Source organism: Rhagoletis zephyria, unplaced genomic scaffold (assembly GCF_001687245.7).
Source record: "Rhagoletis zephyria isolate East Lansing unplaced genomic scaffold, Rhagoletis_zephyria_1.1 Rzeph_scaffold_02432, whole genome shotgun sequence".
NCBI lineage: Eukaryota > Metazoa > Arthropoda > Insecta > Diptera > Tephritidae > Rhagoletis > Rhagoletis zephyria.
Genome location: NW_016159516.1, coordinates 49,696 through 72,018, shown reverse-complemented (window position 1 = coordinate 72,018; position 22,323 = coordinate 49,696). Strand labels below are relative to the sequence as shown.

At 37.4% G+C, this 22,323-nt stretch overlaps 2 protein-coding genes across 3 annotated transcripts; both read left to right on the top strand.

Annotated features, from left to right (window-relative positions):
* The first annotated feature begins 3,543 nt into the window (after positions 1–3,543).
* LOC108366889 (probable serine/threonine-protein kinase tsuA) lies at positions 3,544–5,416 on the top strand. Of its 2 annotated transcripts, none has more exons than XM_017621377.1 (4): positions 3,544–3,753; positions 3,825–4,098; positions 4,184–4,312; positions 4,389–5,416. In XM_017621377.1, exons 1-4 carry the CDS (start codon positions 3,715–3,717, stop codon positions 5,150–5,152), a joined length of 1,206 nt encoding a protein of 401 aa, XP_017476866.1. In that variant the 5' UTR covers positions 3,544–3,714; the 3' UTR covers positions 5,153–5,416. The 2 variants fall into 2 exon arrangements, with proteins under 2 accessions (XP_017476866.1, XP_017476865.1); XM_017621376.1 differs by having other exon boundaries at positions 4,386–5,416.
* A 5,234-nt stretch (positions 5,417–10,650) lies between these two features.
* LOC108366890 (uncharacterized) lies at positions 10,651–16,610 on the top strand. The gene is made up of 4 exons (XM_017621378.1): positions 10,651–10,654; positions 10,723–10,909; positions 10,965–11,175; positions 16,465–16,610. Exons 1-4 carry the CDS (start codon positions 10,651–10,653, stop codon positions 16,585–16,587), a joined length of 525 nt encoding a protein of 174 aa, XP_017476867.1. The 3' UTR covers positions 16,588–16,610.
* Positions 16,611–22,323: the final 5,713 nt, after the last annotated feature.

Genomic DNA, 22,323 nt, shown 5'->3' with positions numbered 1-22,323 from the left:
TGTTGTTTTTTAACTTTTTTCAAAGATTGGTAAACTTGAATAACTGAACCTAAACTCTTCCGATTTAGACTTAAGAGGTGTCATTGGAAAGGTGTTTTCTCACCCTTTTTATTTCTTTGCTAATAAACTCTTTCAAAGGATGGAAGAGAAAAGTAGGATGAACGAACGTCATTCAAAGTTGAATTAAGTTGTGTTGGTATTCGAAAAAACAAGATGGGACACGAATGACGTTTTTTTGGCCAGAAATAAAAACAGTGTGAAAATACCTTTCTACTGAGATCCCATAAGTCTACATCAGACCATTTGCAGATAAGCTTAATCTAATTTGTCATCTGAGGGGCTTTTTTCAAAAAGTTCCTTAAGAAACTATTTTTATTCATAAAAAACTTCATTTTTGGAGATATTTTCAAATCGGTCCAGCTCGCTTAAATCTTAATATTTTTCCGAAATATTTTGGTGGACGTCTTAAAATATAATAGATTTTATAATCCGCGCGAAAAACCGCAACTTTTTTTGGTGATGCAGTCTAATGTACATATTTCACAAATGTATTAAATATCAGCGTTTGGGTACTTACGATGAATATCTTTCTTTAGATTTTATCGATGTAAATCTGGGAATAGAAGAGAATTTGTATAGATGTATCGAAAAAATTGAATAATGCATGAACATACAAACATTCAAGTTGAAGGCTTCAACCAATTTTGTAATCCACCTGTAATTAGGGGTAGTTAGGTTTCCTGCAATGAAATGAAGAAATTCAAATAAATATTTAATGCAATACAAAGACTGCCGAAACAAGAAAGGGTGATCATCACTATTCTATAACTGTTGCGGAAGTCCCTTTGGTATAATTATATTTTTGACCAGGAAACATATGGCATCCAATGAAGGTCCTTTCATAACCCAATATCTCTCAAAACTTTATTTTCACATTCGATTAAGCTTTCAAACAAAATATGAAAGGTGAGATGGTTTAAGCTTTATCAACTGAATTGCAAGTACATCGGATTATAGCTGATCTACAAGCGCAACAAATAACATATTCGAACACCAATAAAAAAAAAAAATCGTTCCACCATTTCATGCAGCAACTTCAATAAATGAATGATAAGCTAAGCGGTTGAATAGGAAAAAAAAACTTACACTAGTTGCGAGTTTCTAGCGACGCACTATTTTTATTTTTATTTTAGGTTGCTCTGATAGGTTTTATTGTTCTCTATAAATATTTTAATAAATAACTATTTTCACATAAAAACAGCAGCAGCCAATTATTCACCACTTTTGAACGCAGGGTTGTTTCTAGGGATGCCGAAAAGCATCGATGCATCGAAAATATCGATGTCGCGTCGACGAACATCGATGTTTGAAGCCATGACCATCGATGTTGCTCGATACATCGATGTTTTTTTAAATTCCTACTTGGGCGTCGCTTCGACAGCTGACTATGGGCTCTGTCACACGGGCAGTAATTATCACGATATTTGGATCGCGCACGAATGCTACATGTTCAATATTTATCGCGTCAGTATTTGCATAATTTTTGTGCTGAAAGCTTATTGTGACGCAAGAAATTATTTTTATTTTGTACGTATAATTAACAGAGAATGCATTCCACAATTATTTTAAAATTTCCAATATTAATTAAACTTTGTTTTGAAAGATTTTAAGCTCCGAGAGCGAAGGAAGAGCCGATGTTCGCATTATGAGAGTAAAAGATGTACTGACGAAATGTATGGATCGCGTTTTGAAAGTGCTACACGTTCAATATTTATTGACGGTATTGCGATCCGCGATCCAGATTTCAAAATTATTAGAAGTTTTGCAATATGGATCACGATCCATCAATATTGCATGCTACACCGTCAATAAATATCGCGATACTTGGATCACGTCAATAAATACTGATCGTGTGACAGGGCCCTATGAATACATGCATTTATATGAAGGTCTTGACATAACCAAAGTTGGACAACGCGCAAAGATGGCCAACTCTCAACTTTTCAACCCTGACTTAATTTTCCTTCTTTATCAAATGCGTGCAAGAAATATTGTTTGTAATGCAACTGTTGATAATAAATTTTGATTTATCTGCCGCTGGTATGTTAATTTAGTGACCAAAGTATTCGCTGCTTAGCTTTCATTGTAGCAAGCACTGGCGTTAAGTTCCGAACACAGCTTCCAATTTGTGATCTTCATTATCTAAACGCCTTGTCGATAACGACATGATTTTTTTTGAAAGTGGCAGCGACATTATGGATTTGTATGAGTTTGACATAAAAGAAGAGGAAGAACCTTATCTGTCCCCGGAAAAATAGATCTAGGCACAACTACAGCCGTCGCGTAGCCCGTTCGTCGCTTAAATAGTTATCTACATAAGAGTACGTGTTAAAATAATGTTTCATTGTGTTCGGGCTATTACTCGCGCTTGTATCAAAGGATGATTCAATAATTAAAGGTTTGCTCATTATTGACATTAGGCTTTTGACAGAGGGAGCGAGAAAACTGCTTTTTGAGCAAACCTTTTATTATTGAATCATGGTATCAAAGCGACGCCAGCGGATTGTTATTGGGAAGTGTAACAGTGGCTACACACGACGAACATGTGCGCGTACATGCTCGGCTTGCGGTGAATGCTCGTCGTGTGTATGGCGGTTAACGAGCATGCTCGCAAAAAATCAAAAAATTTTTATTTTCAGCGAGCATGCTCCACGTTTGTAGCGTGGTTTGCGAGCATCGCATTGGCAACAAAAACAACAACTTCACTTTGTGTTGTTGCTTGCAGTGTGCGAGAAGTGCAGCCAAGTCATGTGAGTTATTGAATTTTTGATGAATGAGACCAAATTACTATATGTGTATGTATGTGCATACATAGAAGTAAAATATAAATAAATTTAAGTAACACATATATTAAAAAACCAAAGTCATAAGCATTTGAATTTCATCATCGGCGTCTTTGCTATTCATCTTTCCGCTATGACGACAAAATCACATATGAGCCGCTCACCGTCTGTGGCAAACAACAGCGAGCATGTAGGCGCACATGTTTGTCGTGTGTAGCCAGTGTAAAGAATCGGTATTGGGTACCGAAAAGTAAGTATTGTTTACTGGCCGTTTCCATAGGCTAAAATGTATTGCTGTCCAGCTGTCATTTTGGTCGCTAGATATATGTAAATTATATCAGTGGCAATATTTGTGTGGGCTTTTTATATCTTGATATAAGCATCTGTGAGATAGATTCTAAAACTTATTTTTCCCGGATTTAATCACTTAAAAAGCTTAGAAAATAGGCTATTTTACATCCTATTACATAATAACAAATATTTTAGCAGAAAACAGTTCAATATTTGCTTTTATATTAAAATATCAATAATGTTGCCGCCACGAAGTTTTCATGCAAATGAACATGTAGCTGTCAAACTACCAAATTGCCGGCAATAGATGGCAAGATATAAGCTCTGATATATATTGCTCTTGAAGAGCAATGGAAATCTTTTGAATTTTTGGGTACCGAGTGTTGGGTACCGCCAATTCAGCACATCACTATTTGTCAAATATTTCAGTTGCTTTCATGATCCATATATATATGCAAAATTTCTGTTCCTGCGTTGTTGAATTTGGATAATTCTGTGCGTTTATACCTATTTTCCTTGCTAGACTTTTGAAATTCTAGAGTAGTTCCAAAGGAAGTAAATCCAAAGTAAAGGCGAAGGTATGTCGGATATTAAAAGGGACTCCAGCCGTTCGCCTGAGGTAAGTTGGAGCGCGCGCATTATATATTTGAAGTACATACCATAACGGTTCCATTTATTTCTGCTATTTAGAACGGCTATTTGGATGATTTGATAGCTGACACAAGTTCACTGATAGCATCCGTTTACGAAATATTAGAAACGCCACGACGACCTACAGCAGTAACGGCGACGCCATTACTTGGGCGCAGATCACACAACAACAGCGACAGCAGTGGCCAACTTGGCGGCTCAAATTCAAGTCCTAATTCGCCCAAGTCTCCAAAGACACCACGCCTGTGCCCACTAAACAGAGTACCCCTTTCAACACCATCAACCAGAGAAATTGACAGGGAAATCAACAGAAGTAAAGCTTACAAATCAATTTAAATAATCAAATATTTAGCCAATATTATTACAATTATATACGTCTTATCTGTATTACTTTCTAGTTGATCGTTTTTGTGAAATGTTGGAGCATAATTTACGCTCAGTAGCACAGGAACAAGAGCAACAGATCGAGGGGCGGTTAGATTCAACTTCACCAAACAGCCCAGCCCGTGGAGCTGTCAATAGATCTCGTAAGCTAAAACAATAAAACATTCATACATATATAAATTCAAAAGGTCTAAGCTTTCATTGTATATATTTCAGCAGGTAATACTCCCCAGCGTGTTTCCGAACAAGTTCTAAATCAGAATAGCTCTCCAACTCCAGACGTAGTTTTGGTTGATCTTAGTGATTCAATGCATATACCTGCCCCAATAAGACCTCCGAATCAATTAAATATGAGTGACGATGTTATCATTGTAACGCCAAGTGAAGATGAAATCGTTGATCTTTGCACGCCTACAATCGTTCGAAAGATCTTCCATTGTAGAACCAACTTTAATGATAGGATGTTTCCAAATTCCGATGTGAATGTAATTGGTACTATAAATGGTGGCGGAACAGCCGAACTTCCGATTGCACAACCAATAAACGACTATAGACCTTCATGGCGACGCTCATTATCCTCGTATATGTCTGGGGAAAGGCCAAATGTTGCCAGTTCATCGCGTAATTCCGTTTCAGCAGCAACTTCAAGACCAAGTATTGGCAACGTAAAGAATCGGAGCAACCACCAAAATAAGAATCGTGCAAATAGAGCGCCTGGTGCGCCTTCTAACGTTTCCGTCGCCACTGTAACGACCAACAACAGCACGAGCAGCAACAACAATAACAACAACAATAACAGCGGTCGTGCACCACTAATGTGTGCAGTATGCATGGAAAGCAGCATTAATAATCAACCTACCTCTACCAAATGCGGCCATGTATTCTGTGCTAATTGCATACGCCAAGCTTTACGGTTGACACGCAAATGCCCCATGTGCAACACAAAGCTCACGCCAAGCATGCTGTTTCGTATATATGTTTAAGTGAAGTCTGAAACTGGCGACAAAGATGAATTTGCACTTTTGCGTTTAAGACAAAGCAGACTGGTTTTTGCAAAGTTCCGAATGTCTAATTAGCACCGTCTTACATGTTATCTGTTGCTCTGATTCTGTCAATAGAAATTTAATGTTTGAATGTATATCCATAAGTGATTCTATTTAGCAAGAACTTACTGAATTTTGTTTTACCTAAATTAAATTAGTCCACACATAAGTTGTTATTACGCTTATTGTAATTATAAGACGGATCATTATATGCTTTCCATTTTTTATATTTCAAACTTGCACTTGCATTCACTTACATACATATTTATACTGGCTTTTGAAATTTAAGTGACATACTTTGAGGGCAGGTTAACGGTCCTAATATTCTTTAATTAATTTTCGTGTTTTTGTCTTTCCAAAAACAGTCGCATTAGTTTTTTCGTGTTGCCGTTTGTGTTATCATGACTTCCAAACACTCTTTGTAAACAAGCTAAAACTCTTTGAATTGTCGAAATTTTAGAAAACGAAAATGTAAAATTTCTGAACGACTTCTTTTCATGGTAAACAACTAATAGGTATCATTGCGGCCCATGGTGTTATTATTCCACCATGATTGCGGCCCTTTAAAAATTTAATTTTTTTTCTACTCGGCGGCATATTAGTTAACGTAGAAATTTCTAGTTCAAAACTATTATGAAGGTCAGCTTCAAGCGCCGAAGCAAATTCAAAGTCGTTCTTACCCATTACGAATCCACAGTCAAACTTCTGGTGACAAGTTTTACGATATTAGAAATCTCAGCGTTAAGAAAATCGTGGCCCATGATAGAGCCAAAAAGAAAGATGTTGTCACAAAAAATAGCTCTTGAGTAAGCATCTATTCAGAAGGTGATAAAAAATGCCTTAAATTATATTTTCATTTTCCAGTGCATATTCTGAAAATCCAGAATGCGCTGAACTCTTTCGCTTCGATGGAAAAACTGAAAACAATTCGTTAATTTATCATCCTCTAAGTGCGTTGGATATTTATGGTACCACCATAAAGACCAATCTTGATACGAATTATGCCATAGTGAAAATAATCCAACTAATACTAGAAAAACATTGGAATCGTTTTATTCCAATGCCTTATTTAAAGGTAAAGCATTGTGGGAGGTTGTGCGTGTACATATGTGCATATTTTACTCGAGGAATTGCATCTACGGATGGGTCATTAGCGTCGTTGAGGATCAAACATTGCAAACGAATCGTTTGTCCGTAAAGCATTTCTGCTATCAATGCTCCCAGATCATCCTTTACTGCTGTTCTTAGACCAAGGAGTACTATGGGTAAAACGTCAACCCAATTGGAGTTAGCCTTGTGGCATTTCAAAGCGGCCTTTAAGATCCGATTCCATCCTTCAACCAATCCGTTCGCCTGGGAATGGTGGCTTGTGGTATGTATGTGGTTAGCCCCCAGGAGCTTAACTAGTTGCTGAAAAAGGCTGCTCTCGAATTGTCGTCCTTGGTCAGTGGTGATAAACTTCGGAACACCGATTCTGCTTATCCACCCTTTAAGTAACTCCTTGGCCACGGTTTCTGCTGTCATATCCGTCAGGGGAATAGCTTCGATCCACCGCGAAAATCTATCGACGCATGTCAAACAGTAAGTGTAGCCGTTCGATGATGGAAAAGGACCCACTATGTCGATATTTATATGCTCAAAGCGTCTACTAGGCACAGTGAATGTCTCCAACTCACTCTTCGTGTGCCGCGAAACCTTGCACCGCTGACAAGCAGGGCAACTTCGTACCCGCGCGCGTATATCTGAACTCATGCCTTTCCAGACGAAGTCCTTGGATATGAGTTTAACAGTTGACCTTGCCCCAGGGTGCGCTAAGCCATGCACCGCGTTGAAAACTACTTGCCGCAGCGGTGTCGGAATATATGGCCGTAATTGACCAGTCGACTTATCGCAAATTACTTCCAGGTTCGTACCTGGCTGCGTGTGTCTCACCAACTGAAGTGAGGTGCTGCCGTTTAGTTACTCCCTTAGTTCGATGCTGCTCTTTTGTTCGTTGTGTAGCAACTGCAAATCCACTGGCGATGGCGTTGTAAATGTCTCAATCCGGGGTAGCAAATCGGCGACGAAGTTCTCAGCTCCGCTGACGTGCCTGATGTCGGTTGAAAATTGGCTTATAAAATTTGACTGCCGTGTCTGACGGGGTGAAAGTTTCTCCCACTTCTGGTCGAATGCATGTACCAACAGCTTATGATCCGCTAATATGGTGAAGCTGGTACCTTCCAGAAAATAGCGAAAGTGTTCTATCCACTTGTATATCGCCAGCAGCTCGCGATCGAAGGTACTATATCTGCGAAAAGAAACCTAATGGTTGCCACGCTCCGTCTACTGGTTGTTGTAGCGCCGCCCCCATAGCAAAGTCTAACGGAATATGCAATCCGTGTGGCATTGGCCGATTGCGTTTTTAGTTCTTCAAACACCCTAGTTGTTTCAGTCGTCCAGTTAAGCTTGGTGTGGTCCTTTTTCTTACAAGGGTCCATAATTTTTTGCGCCTCGACAGCGGCGGCGTGTGGCAAAAACCTCCGGTAAAAATTTACCACTCCCAAAAACCTGCGGAGCTCGTGCACTTCCTTCGGTTGCTTGCAATCGAGGATGCCTTTTAACTTTTCGTGGCAGAGGTCTTATGCCGTTTCGCGTCACCAGGTGGCCTAGAAACTCCACCTCAGGCTGCGCGATTTGGCATTTATCGCTGTTTATAACAATACCATATTCCCTATATCGCTGGAGTAACTGCTCGAGATGCATTTCATGTTCCTTCGCTGACTTAGACGCCACCAGTGCAACGTCCAAATACGGAAAAACAAACGGTAATCCCCTAACGGCCTCATCAATAAACCTCTGGAACGTTTGGGCCGCGTTCCGTAGTCCGAATGTCATAAATTTGAATTCAAACAATCCAAATGGTGTTATTATCGCAGTTTTCGGCACATCCGCCTGGTTGACTGGGATTTGGTGATACGCCTTCTTGCAGTCCACTATGGAAAATATAACCTTTCCGTGCAACTCACAAGCGAACTCCTGGATGTGACGAACGGCATAGCTGTCTGCGGTAGTCTTAGTATTTAAGAGTCTGTAATCCCCGCAGGGACGCCAGGAATCATTCGGCTTCTTAACCATATGTAAAGGACTGGCCCACTGTCCTTTCGACCTTTGACATATTCCTCGCTCCAGAAGGTATTCAAACTCCTTCTTCGCAATCTCTAGCTTTTCGGGTGAGAACCGTCGTAGCTTCTGCGTGATAGGTGCTCCTTTCGTTTCTATATAGTGCTGAGTTGATGTTGCCTGCTTCACTAGCTTCTTTGAGTCGTCCGTCAAGTCGGCGTAGCGCACCAACAGCCTGTGGAAATTATCTGCTCCCCTAAGTGAAACAGTATTTTGTGGCAGTTTGGCAGTCTGGCACACTGTATGCAATTTTGTCTTTTGATCTACAACGAGTTTGTTTTTAATGTCTACTAAAATGTCGAAATTACGCAAAAAATCAGCCCCTATAATCGGCCCAACCAAACTTTCTATTTAAACCCAGATCCAATGTTAGGTATTTTCTTTTCCATACGTGTTAATTTGTGTATTGTTTGCTGCAATCAACTTCATCGGTGAAAGTACTCAGATATCTCACAGCCCAATAGGCGAGATCTCGAACTAGAAATGTGATCAAATTTAGCCAAACCAAATACATAACGTGTTACGTGAAAAAAAAACTTGCTGTACATACATTCAGGATAACAGATTATTGGCAAAATCAGTTGTATTGCAAGTTTTCTCCTGATATCGTCCGGCGTAGGTTCGTCACTTTTGACACAATTTTAAGTCACTTATTATTAATATATAGGTTAGGTATGGCAGAAAAGGCAATGTGACGTTTAGAAATTCGTAACATATAGGAATTATCACTGTTAAGACAAAGCTAATTTTTTAACGCCCAAGATGGTATAGAGGACAGATCACAGTTAAACCTAGAGCACAAGGAGACTGATTGGTCATGGGGTCCTGACCAGTAGAGCTGAATAACGTCTGCATATGCATGCATTTGCACGGACTTGCATGCACTAAAAATGTCATTTATAAATAAACTTACTAGTAGCGGTCCCAGTATTGAGCCTTGGGGCACACCAGAGGTATAAGACTAGAATATTCGGTACCGACCCTTACACGCTGAGTCCTACCCTCTAGGTAGCTGCTCATCAGTCGTACAGCAGACTCCCCGAAACCAAAATTATTACGTAATTTGACGCATTGAGTTCAAATGTCTGGCCGACATGCACAACCAGAGAGGAAATTATGGGGTTGCAAGCAGGAGCACAAGGTGATACACCACGATTGACAAATACATCATTAAGCTCTTCAGGGTTAATTAAACAATCAGGACTGTCACTAACATGTACACGCAGGTTTTTTAGATTACGCCACAAAACATTATTCGGAAGTAGTGGGTTTAACATTTTACCAAAGAACTTGCACTTTTCACAGTTCGGTTCGGTTCTTCTTCCAAATAGAGTACGACTTGTTACGTTTTATTTATAATCATATACCGAACAACTTTGTTGAACCAAGGGAACGACGGTGCTCGATTTAGAAGAGTGCGTACTGGGACATGAGCCCTAAATAAGCTTACAACATTTTAATGTAGAAAGCTCAACTTTTCATTTACAGAGCTTAGGCTCCAACAACCACTGCAATCAATGCGGGATAAGTCAGAAGATAGACTATCAATATTTATCCTACGATAGTCAGGAAAGTTATGTGGACTAGCTGCAAATTATGATCAAAATTTCAAATGCACAGAAAAATGGTGCGGTTTATCACCAAAGTAGGTGAGACAAAAGTGTAGACTATGCAATTAACCATACAAACTGTTGTAACTTTTTACCCTTAAGGATTACCATTTCTGAGATATAGCGATTCATAAAATTGTGTTCCCCAAAATATGCACAATTTATACTGTATTTGTGCAGTAGTGTTTTTGGGGCGCTAGGCCTGCTCCACGACAAATTGTAGTCCCGTTTTAACTAAATGCTTTTGCATGAAATAAAAATAGTACCATTGGAAGTGATGAAAGCGGTAGGAATTAAAAGTAATTAGACGTTCCCACGACAGTCGGGTCTACGTAACCGGAACGACCCAGATTTATATCTGGATAGGGACTGTCACTCCAGCAACACTCCCCAAAATCTCTTTGGGGAATTTGTGTGCTGTTACCACAACAACAACAAAAGTAATTAGAGAAAACTATTCATCTAAATGATAAATACACTAGTTTAAATCCGAAAAAGAAAAAAAATAAATTCCATTTAGGAAGTGTGATTGAATTATTCCACTTTTTATGCTGCTTCCAAAAACCATCCCTGTGGGTGGGAGTGTCATATTTTAGAAAAGGCTACCCCGAAAAGTGACAATGAAACTATATACATACATATTTTTTAGCCGTAAAGCGGATATCACAAATGGGTAATCAAAAAGAAATAGTTTTCTTAACACTTTAATACTAAATAGTCTTCATTTACTAATAAAATCAGATTCATATATCGAGTTCGTAGCTGAGAAAAAACTTCCGGCCGTGTTTCCAAAACCATTGCAGTCGTTTGATAGGAAACCAATCGTAAATGATTTGGGGCTAACGCAGACTGAAATTAAATCACTACAAAATGCTTGGAATATTATAAAGAAGAAGCAACGGCAAGCTGGCGTCACCATATATATAAAGTGTATAAAGCTGTATTATGAGCTAACCCATACTAAACTTGATTATACATTACAGTCTCTTCTCCGAGAATGAACAACTCTACGAAATGTATCGTACTCGTAATGGCAAATTGCATACCGAATTTGCGGCACAGCATCAAAAAATAGTGTTGGATGTATTTCAAATGATCGTTGAGCAGTTGGAAAATACACGTTTTATTAAGACACTTCTTAAAGAAGTATCGGCTAAACATCTATCTGTACATGTGACGCACTACCATTGGCAGGTAAGGGGTTTGGTGACAAACGCTCTATAGTGAAACGGATAGAAGTTATAGAACCTATTTCGGAAATCACCACAACTACCCAGCATACTTCCTCATGGCACTCACTGAGATTTGAATCAGTGAACTGCGTTGGACGCTAGACATACCGAGCTAAAAATACAATAAAGACAGACACTCCAAACACGTCAGCAACATATATACCTCTAGCAGCTTACGTAACGCCATTATTGAGATTGCGAAAGATGACCCTACCTCCTGCTCATACAAAACGGCGAAACGACATATTTAAACACTGACGAAACTTATATGTATTACATAAGAAAACCCTAGTATAACCGATTTAATACTGTTTACAAATAGGAATAAAATACCCCAATTTAGACTTCCATCTATAGGTGGTTAGACAATCTCTTATAATCGAATGCGAAATATCTGGGAGTCATTTTCGACACAAAATTAAACTGGAAACCCCACTTGGAGAAACGTAAAGTGAGGGTTTACATCGCTAACTATAACTTCGATAGTAGCGGGGGCTTAGCACTGAAATTTGTGATTTGGATGTACACCGCTATAATAGGGCCTACGGCACCCTAGTATACTGACCAGCTTTACGTAAAAAAATGTAATGTCCGTAGACTAAGTAGCGTAACTAAACTACATCACCATGGGCTCCAGAGTAGGACTCACTTCCTAAGGGAAGATTCGTTCTCGGACCACAGATACATCGACTTTCAACTTGGCGGGGACGCTACTTTCTCTGCGCCAATGCGAATCTTGAAAAAGGACAAATAACCAGACCACGATGCCACCTAGGATACGATCCACTCAGGCCATTGATGAGGCGGTGGTTAATTTAACCGCTGCCCTGCGTGCCAGTTTAGATACGGCATGTCCGTCTCGTCCACCTCTTAGCCGTACGCATGTTTCCTGGTGGAACAAGGAGCTTTATAAGTTGAGGGGTGAGTCGAGAAAACTTTTAAACCGAGACCTCAAAGCTAATTTGAGTTGGACTGCACGTAAAGAGATTTTAAGAGGCTAATTTGCTCTTCGAAGAATACTTCAGCGGGATTGAAACCTTGGTTTCAAACGGCTTGGCTGGTAAAAGTTCTGAAAATGGACCAATCCACAAAGCAGTGTTCACTCAAGAGGCATGATGGCTCCTTAATGAAGACTAAGGTTGAGACTCGCTCTGTTCTTCTAAAGATTCAATTTCCCCGAATTCATGTGATGGTTACGCCTTCCTATCCATGGACTAGAGAGGTACAAGGTATAACTGGTTTGTTGCTAGAACTATGGCGAATAAAGATGCCGTACGATATGCTATTGAGTCTTTTGACAGTTTCAAATTGGCACGGTCCGGGTGGCATCCTACTTACTGTACTTAAAGAAGGTGTTGGGCTTTTGTTGGCGACTTCGAAAAAGATTTTAATAGCGTCACTTGTACTTGCTTACATACCACAACCTTGGATGCTGGCTGATGTCCCCTTTATACCTAAGGTTGTTAAGGATGACTTTACTCGCTCCAGAAACTATAGGCCTATTAGCATCATCATGCATGCTAAAATGTTTGGAAAGATTAGTAGAGTAGCGCATTCGCAGGGAGACGCTCTCATCAAATCCTCTCTCTTTGCATCAACATCCCTATCAGGTGGGGAAATCCTATCAGACGGATTGGAAAAATCTAGTTGCCTGAACTAGCAATGCCATCAATAGGAAAGAATTCGCCTTGGGCAGTTTTGTAGACATATAGGGTGCTTTTGACAATGTCGCCTTCGACAATTCTGCTCTACGGCATGGGGTAGAGATGCTGCACTGTTAAATTGGATTCGTTTAATGCTGGCGCAGCGTGTCATCAGGATTCAGGCAGAAGGAGGTCAATATGTCACGTACGGAGTGAACAAGGGCTGCTCTCAGGATTGTGTGCTTTCCCCTTTGCTCTGGTGCCTGGTATTGATTCTCTTCTAGACGCATAATCAGCTATGCGTCAGTGGTATGGTGGAGCAGACTCTCAATCAAGAGCCTGAAAAGTCTGCTTGCTAAACTTCAAAAAACTATTGCCGTGTGCTGTACGGGTGCTTTCTCTCCAACACCTAGCGCTGCTCTTGATGCACTGCTACCGTCACTTTGACTAAAAATAAACGGATGTTGATATAATACCAACAAATTAGTTCGGCAATACAAGTCTCGACTAAATTATGTTGGCAAACATAACGAGCTGGTTTTACTCTGGGTGCCAGGCCACTCTCCTCTCGCAATGAGACATCTGACTAGTTTTTTGCTCTCACTGAGCAGACAGGACTGCAGACGACTTGTTGGACTGCTGACTGGCCACTTCACGTGGCACAAACACTTGACTGTGTTAAACGTAAATGACACCTGCATTTGCCCATTCTACCTTGAAGAGGATGAGACGGTGGAACACCTTTTGCCCTTCTGCCTCACTTTTGCAATAATGAGGTATGAGACATTTGGCCGCGATGTGTTGGGAAACGAACACCTGAGGTCTTTGACATGAAAACAGTACAATGGACGGTATATAGTCTGGGTGATGTTTTTTGCACGCGTTGTTGGTGCCTGGTTCCGACAAAAAAATAAAGACTCACATAGTCGGGCCGTAGAAAACGAAAACGACTTTGGCCAGGAAAATAACAGCAAAGCTGTTAAGTAGGTCAAGCGGCTATTAGCCGGTTGGAAATCATGCTCTTAGAATAGGACTTCCTTCCAACAACATATGCCGCCAAGTTGAGTTGGAGCAACCAGCCCATAGTCATATGCCAGATTTGGTTGATTACACTGTTCAGGATATTATGGAAATCGTCTTAGATTTGCATCTGTATAGCGGATACGACTGTGGGGCCCCATAGGAAGATTAGACGTAACAAATTCCGTAGATCTAATCAATCTCAGGGAGAAAAGTATGAGTCCGGTCTTTTGGTCCATGCTTGGTCTGTTTGACGCAAAACTCGGTCGGTAGAGTGCATGGCCTCGTATGGAAAAAACCATCGGCGTTGTGCTATCTTCAATGTAATTCTTCGTTTTACCTAACGCACTCTGACTTGCGTTCCAAGATACAGCGTCTTTCTTATCAGTATAGCTGTCCTAAGAGTAGTAGGATTGCTCCATGTAGACCGAAAAAAATACAGGTATGTATTCCATAAAATGCGATGGGGGGACACACAAAAATCGTTTGTATTAAAAAATGGAAAAATAAACAATTGGGCATTATTATTGGGAGACTTCTGAAGACAAACAGAGTTTTTCGATCGAGAAATATTGGTTTTTGAAGAGATCTCTTCTACCATTTCTACGAAATATTGTTTTTCTCCATACAAAATACAAGGCAAATTTTGAGCGCTTTGAGCGACCTCTAAACATTTTTTGATTTAAAAAAAAAAATATATATATAGGCCCCTATTGCGAGTGTCGACTGGCAGTAGAATAGAAATTTGTCGATCGAGTCGATCATCTTTTATTTTGCGATTGTGTAACTTGATCGATAAAAATTTGTACTATTGTGAATGGTTGACAGAATTGTAAACAGCTGTTTGTTTGTTTACATTTGTTTTTGAGTGTTTTATTTACATAATTTTTAAAATAATTGCTTTTATTATAAAATTTAGAAAATGGACACTGTTGAATTATGGTTTAGTGATGAGGAAGATGATGTGGAAGCTAATAGATTAGTAGAGTTGGCTAAAGCAAGGAGGGAATTACGAGATTCGTCGGATCCCTTGGAATTGGAAGCTGAAGTGTATGTACATATGTGAGTTTTATGAATAGAAGTTGCGTTCCCGATGCTTCACGGTTTTTTGGCTTTACATGATTTTCAGGAAAAGCTGTTTTCCTCATTAATAAACTTTATGGAAGTTTAAGAAATACGGTACGGTTAAGTTTTTTGTACAATGATGTTGGGTTTTTGTGTCCAAACGCGTGACCCGAGTTTAAAAACTTTAACATAACAACATAACAAGTGTATTGAAAGAATTCAACTTTAATTTAAAATAAAGATTTCAAATTTCCGAGCACTAGTCAATTAATAAATTATGCAGTTTTTTTGTATAAACTTTTGATGTTGGTTCTGCGCAAAAACACTGTGGATGGCGTAGCCGGAGTTATATGCACAAGAAATATTGTATATGTATCTTTCCCAATAGAAGCAGAGCTTCCTCCCCTCCTCTTTCCGGAAATTCCTTTGCCTATGTCCTCACTCACCTGCATCAGCACGCCCAACCGCGCAAGTTGTCTTTTGTTGATTATAATTTTTGATCGGTAATTCAGACACATACATACATATGTATATTTCGCAATTTTTTACAACGTCCAGTTCAATTGGCTTACTTTTTATCCATTATAGTACCACATTCTTATGTAAATTTTATAAACGCAAACTCCAACGACTAAAAAACAGCAATAGAAGGATGAGCGATTAAAAAGTATTCACAGTCGCTAATTGAGCGACTAAGCGACACTCGCAATAGCATCGATAATCGATAATCGCTTAGTAGTCGTTTATTTACTGCCAGTCGACATTCGCAATAGGGATGATATACTTTTTTCGGTATAGAACAACCGCATGGGGTGGGAGCATTAAAATTTGGACTTTTCCACACGCATTTGTAGACCTCAGATGTACACACATACATATTGCCACCTGAAAAAGTCATAACTAATAAGAAATTCAAAATTCGCGTTTTGATTTATATGATGGATTTCATCGAATTACCCCACATTAGTTTATGAAAAAAAAAAATAAAAAATTAGTCACGACTTTTTCCATTTCATTTACGATATTGTTACGTCCTTTTGCATTTCAGGTGACGATATGTACATATACATATATTCATTACGGCGTGTCAATTTGTATGGGAGATTATTTCGACTATGCGCCTATAGCACAGAAGGATTCTACATGTAATTCTAAGAAAATTTGATAAAGAACCCCTGTTTCTAAAATAGTAAAGAAGTGCTTAATTTTTTCACTTATATTTTTCTCAAAATTTCCACTAGAGGGCGCTATAGTGAAAATTTACAAATTTTCTGCGAAACCTACTATGGCAATTTGTTAAACTCCAAATTGATTTTAGACTTATGGTTTCTTTGCAAAATTTGCTTAGAATTTCACGAAGAATCCTGCTATGCTATACGCGCATACTCCAAACCACTGATCCGCCCTAATATTCATACCTGAAGTATGCACAAATGATCCATATCATAAAATGACAGGCTATTTAGTCTTTGATTTTAGTTTAATTGTTTGTATTAAAACATCTTTTTCGCCTTTTACTGCAGCTTTATACAAACGAAGTCAAACGATATTTTGTGGAGACATTGAGTGGTCACAGTTCGCCAACTTTTGTTCGTGCATTGGATACTCTTATGGATAGTGTCTGCAAATTTAATGTAACAGAATAATCGATGAAAAATATAATTATAAAATTTCGCATAATATACGTAATATGTTTTTGAACCACGATTTCTATAAATCTTTTTTCAAGAAAATGTGTTACCTCATAGGTGGTCCCATACTAATTTTGTTTAAATCCGATCAATGGATCACGAAGAAATTAACTATCGTTAAATTTGTTTCTTAAATTTTTGTATAAGAATTGAAGTCGACTTTGTTTTTTGCTTAAAAATTACTTGTTTACTTTAAAATTACTTGTTTGAATAATAGTTGCTAAACAAGAAGTCGTGATGTGGTTAAATTTGGGTGATAGGTAGGCAGTTTAATTCTGCCAAGGACGCAGTCTGCAGTTTTCGATCCTTCGGTTTGATTAGATAGTGCAGTTGGTAAAATTTAGTCAAACTGAGTGGAAGCGTTCAGATGATTCCACATCGCCGTCCCACAAGTTGTTACAGTAAGAATCTAAATAAATATTTAGTCTAAATGCGCGAAGCTTAATTGAACAATGACAACGTTCTCACCAGAATTGAGAGTGGCGGCTTTCTGAGCCCAAGAGGAATATGTTTTGGCTTTCGCTGAATAATTTTGAGGGTACGGTGAGCCAGGCCAAAGCGCTGTTAGCCGCGTGGACATCAAAGTAGATATATACTCATGGACCTTAGAGATGCCAGATCGAAAAAAATGATTTTTGCAACGAATTCGCAACGGAATAAAAATAATCGATGCAGGAAGAAGAAGTAAAAAAAAATAAATCGATCTTCCAAATAACGTTTTTAACTTAATTTTTATAATGAAACGAAACACGGCAATCTGGCCAAACTTTTATTGTGAGTAATTTTTAAAACATACTAAAAAAAAAACTTCATAAATTCTTTTCCCACGTCCAACATCTGCCAAATTTCTATTTAACTTTATCCCGTTTTCTTATGTGGGCAACTTGCTATCTTAACAAATCACTTTCAAAATGGCATCAAGCCAATCAGATCGATCTTTACCCAATGGAAATAGTGCAGTAAAACATAAACTGAGTTGTCAAAATAGAACTAATAAATCGACAAAAAGTCAAATCGGAAGGGCTAGATTTGTTGATCTTCGATTTAATCGATTTTAAAACGGCATCTCTAATGTACATACAAATGCATGTATCTTCCTTATCGACGTGAATTAGACAAGGATTAGAGACCGGTTCAGATCGGTCAAGTAGTTTTTGAGATACACATACCTATTTAACAATATAAATTCTAGGCGTAGTTAGGAAAAGTCGCCTAACTTTGACAACTTTTACGCGATTGCAATAAATGAGCCCTCAGTTTATTTAAAAATAGATTTATTTTAGATAGTACTCCATATTTTGAGGCTGTAGATAGAGAAATGGGGATCTTTTCTTAATTTATCCTATAAAATATCCCAACAAGTCTGGACTAGGCAATAGATTTTTATAAACCATTTTAAAAGCATATATATCCTCCTCTCAGCTCATATTCGATCTTTGAAATCGCATCAAAAATAGTCATTCAAAAACTTATAAATCTACAAAATAGTATTTCTGACCTAAATCGACAGGTCGCAACCTCTAAATGACCTTGAAAAAAATCTATAAAAAGTGGCAATAATATTTCTCATAAAAACGAATAAAATTAGGAGGTACATACTTATGCACATATATTGGGTATGAGGCAAACTAGATATGTAATCTAAGTTCCACTTCTCCAGTGTGACCCAGGCGCGCTTACTTTTCTGTCAAAAATAAAAGTTAAAATTTGACTTTTTTCGATAAATTTTAATTGAAAAAAAAAAACAATCAAAGTAAAAATGCAGTCCCTTTTAATTGCACTTCTCTATATTCTGTTAATATATATCCCTAAACAATTCATTCTAAAATTTTAAGTTCTATTTTTGTTAGAAAAAATAAAGTTGAGTTAAATGCTATATTTCCACTTGGCATAAAATGGCAAAAATGACAAATGACAGAGTCGGGCATTAAAAAATAATTGTGTCATTACATTAAAAAAATTGTCATTAAGTTCATTTTGGTTATTTCAATGTCTAGTGGAAATTCGTCATAATATGTTTCTTTGACTGAAATAAATTTTTAACTTTTATATTGAATGAAAAAATAGAAGTAAAAATTTTTGACTGAAAAAACAAAACGCGAACTTTAGCTTATGACTGAAAAACTAAAAGTAGAATTTAAATATTTTTTTTTTTGCCAAAAAATTGCCATTTAGCTACCCTCCAAATAATATACTGAATGGTGGTAATAAGCTAAATTATTGAAAGCCTCAAAAAAATTAAACTTTTATCATACTCTACACTCATGGAACTAAGCCTCAGTGATTGTCAGAAAAATAATCTAATGCGTCGGGGAATATGTACGAGTATAATAGCGGCGTGCATCGCTTTTTCTTATAAAATCATTTTACTAACCAAAAAGTGTCGTATTTTGATTGCCCCTTTCTCTTTTCGTGTTCGATTGTAAAATAAGGGCAACCGGTCACATTCTTGTAAGGCACACACATTTTGCACCATGAAAGAGCAACATTTTTTGATAGAAACGTCATCAGTTGCCAAATTAGAGCATAATTTACTATAACAGTTTTAAATTTATAAGGGTGGATGTACATATGCATATATGTACATTTAACATACTTACTTCTCCTATTCCTTACTAAAATTGCAGCTAAAAATTGTTGGGAAGTTACGCATACGCCCCGGTGCTAGACAAACGAGCTTCTAAAATTTATATTAAAAATTGAACCGAAAATACCTATTGCAACTTATCAAATACAAGAAGGAATAATATGTTATTCTGAACTCGGTAAAGAAAGCATAAAAGCAACAGCAAGCTTTGCATATCACACTATCCAATACTCCATCAACAAAAAGTTGGCAGATGCGATCAAATAATGTACATTATTTTTTTAAAATTCCATTTATATTATAAAATCAAATAGATAATTTTTTTATAAATAGGTTATGACCATACCAAATGCTTTGACACTTAAATTTACGATTGTCAAAAAGTGGAGTTAGCCGATGTGTGCACTGAACGGCTCATAAGTAAGTACAGTTAAACATTGTTCAAATGTTACTGATTTACACACATACGTACATGAATAAATACCTGCAATTGCGTGCACATATGTATGTATGTAAATTACTTTATATACAAGAACAGTTACGAATAAACAAAGTACTCGTATTTACACTTGCGACCACGACTCGGCTTTATTTAAAAGGGCCCGGCTGACTAGCGGCTATATATTAGTTAGTAGCCGACTGACTGTCTTTAGGATGCGGTTAGCATCAATTTCATGTGCACAACATACATACATACATCGCTACAATACTCTACTTATTTAAATTCGCATTTACCTTAAGAACTTTAGTTTCTCATTGACTTTTGTGCTGTTTAAAGTTAAATGTTGGTGCTCCAATTGAAATACATAGTTTTTTGTAGTTAAAGTGAAAAAGAATATTGTAAAATTAAGTATGAAGAACTAATACCCATTTAATATAGAGTCTAAAAAGGATATTTTTTTGCTCAGTTTAATTATTGTGGCTGTAAATTTTATTACGAAATAAAAAAAAATATTGCTTGAGGCGAAATGACGGAAAAAGTGGTTACCATAAAGAATATGTCGGTGGAAGGTAGTAAGATAAAGGTAAGTAGGTTTTTTTTGTGCCTTATTTTGTTGATCAAATAAAATTTGTTAACCGAAAAAAATTTTTAAGCGAAAAAAATACGACTTCAATTCTCATAAATATTTAGAATTATCGTTAATATCGTCATGATTAAATGATGGGATTTAAACCAAACTAGTGAACCCGCATGGCGTTAAAACGCCCAACACTTAATTTAAAAAACTTAAAAAATATTCCAAAACTTAGTCAGAGTTGTATCTTTTTAACCACGTGGCAACCCCCTTCGAAAATTCCAAATGGTCAAACTAAAGACTTCTTAACATTCTTTCGTTTGACTACGGTATTTTTATATTTCTTATTTCTTCAAAAGTTTTCAAGCTTAATCCTTGTTAACTCTCCTTCGCCTGGCATTGCGATATATATTTTAATTAATTGATGAATTAGTGGAATTTGATTTTTTTAAAATATGTCAAACCCGCTAAGTACAGCTCAGCAATAAAAGTTTTTCAAACGCCCTTCGATTGATACCCATATTTTAATAATTCATTAAACTTATTAAATAATTTAAAGTTAACTTTTTAAACTGGTGGCAACCCTCTTTCAACACCTCAAAAATATTCTTAGCATTTAAATTAAATATTTCTTAACACTCCTTCGTTTGACATCCGTATTTTGATGTTTCATATAACTTGTGTATAAGTAAATTTAACTCGACATTTCAAGGAAGTGGCAACTCTATTAAAAATATTTTCAAGCTACTACTCTCTGAAACCTCTTTCGTTTGGTACTCATATGGTGATACATATTTCTCTTACCTAATATGATTTTTTGAACAGGTGGCAACTCTCCTATAGTTCAGCTAGGAAACAAAGATTTTCAAAACTATTTCGGTTGATAATCATTTTGTAATAATTCATTTATTATTTTTTATTATCTAATTTGAATATAAATTTTTAAAAGGTGGTAAATCTTTTCAAAAAAATTAAACCTTATTGCACAACTACAGTCCAAGCCTTTTAACTTGACACCTCATTTTGGAAAATCGAACGAACGGTGCAGATATGAGGGCAGTGATTATTAAATATTTGGAACTTAATTGTTCAACAGGTGGCAACTCTTTTCCATCTACAGGCCAAGCGCTTTAATTTGACACCCGCTTTTTGAAAATCGAGCGAACAGTGCAGATCTTTTATCCTGCACAAAAAATGCCTTCGCGCATTATATACATATATAGATTAGTATGGGACCAACTGTGAGGTAACACCTGTCATGGACCGCACTAGGGTGCTCGGAGCGGCGTACATGCTTGCTTTAACCGCGCTTAGTCACTCGGGTGGTCGGGGGGTTCTTGCTCCTTGTACTTTACGTTAGCTTTTTGCATATATAATAAATAAATTCATGCACCGAAATTGGAACGAAACCAAAACGGAACAATATCCTCAGAAAACTTTGCACTCAGAATTTAAAACACAATATAAACGGACAGACTTGGAAGTTGGCATAGTAGAAATCGGACAGACATAAGGAAGCATATAAAATGTATCAAAAAAAAAAAAAAAAAGAGGACCGTAGGAGGTCAGAGATGGTGTTATGCCTCCTTATCTCCTCTCGTTCCCTACCCTACTATTGCATTGAGAGTGAACAACAGCTCTGCTCTACCCAACCGAAATGACGCCAACGACTAAATAAGTAACTCACAAGACTCCACTTAACAAATTCACTCTTTATTCATAATTAACTCTTAATATTAAGGAATTTTCAATTTAAAATCAAAACTGAGCCCTTACTTGTTGTTATGAGCAAATATTTAAGTTTAAGTATACACACATGCCTTAGCTAAAGAACCTTAATGGAAAGGGAACGTAGTTTTGAAAAAAGAAGAAGAAAAAAAAACTTTTAGGATTATACGCAATTCGAGTGTATGTATGTAAGTATATATCAAATAGAGTGTATGTATATTTGTCGTGCTATAGGAAGGTATCTACATATTAATATAAGAAAAAAAGTAATATCAAGAAATCACTTACTTTATTCTTTTCGCTCTGGTCCAACGTTGTTTGCGCAAACAGCAGGAAGGCTTGAGTTTCGATTGATGCCCG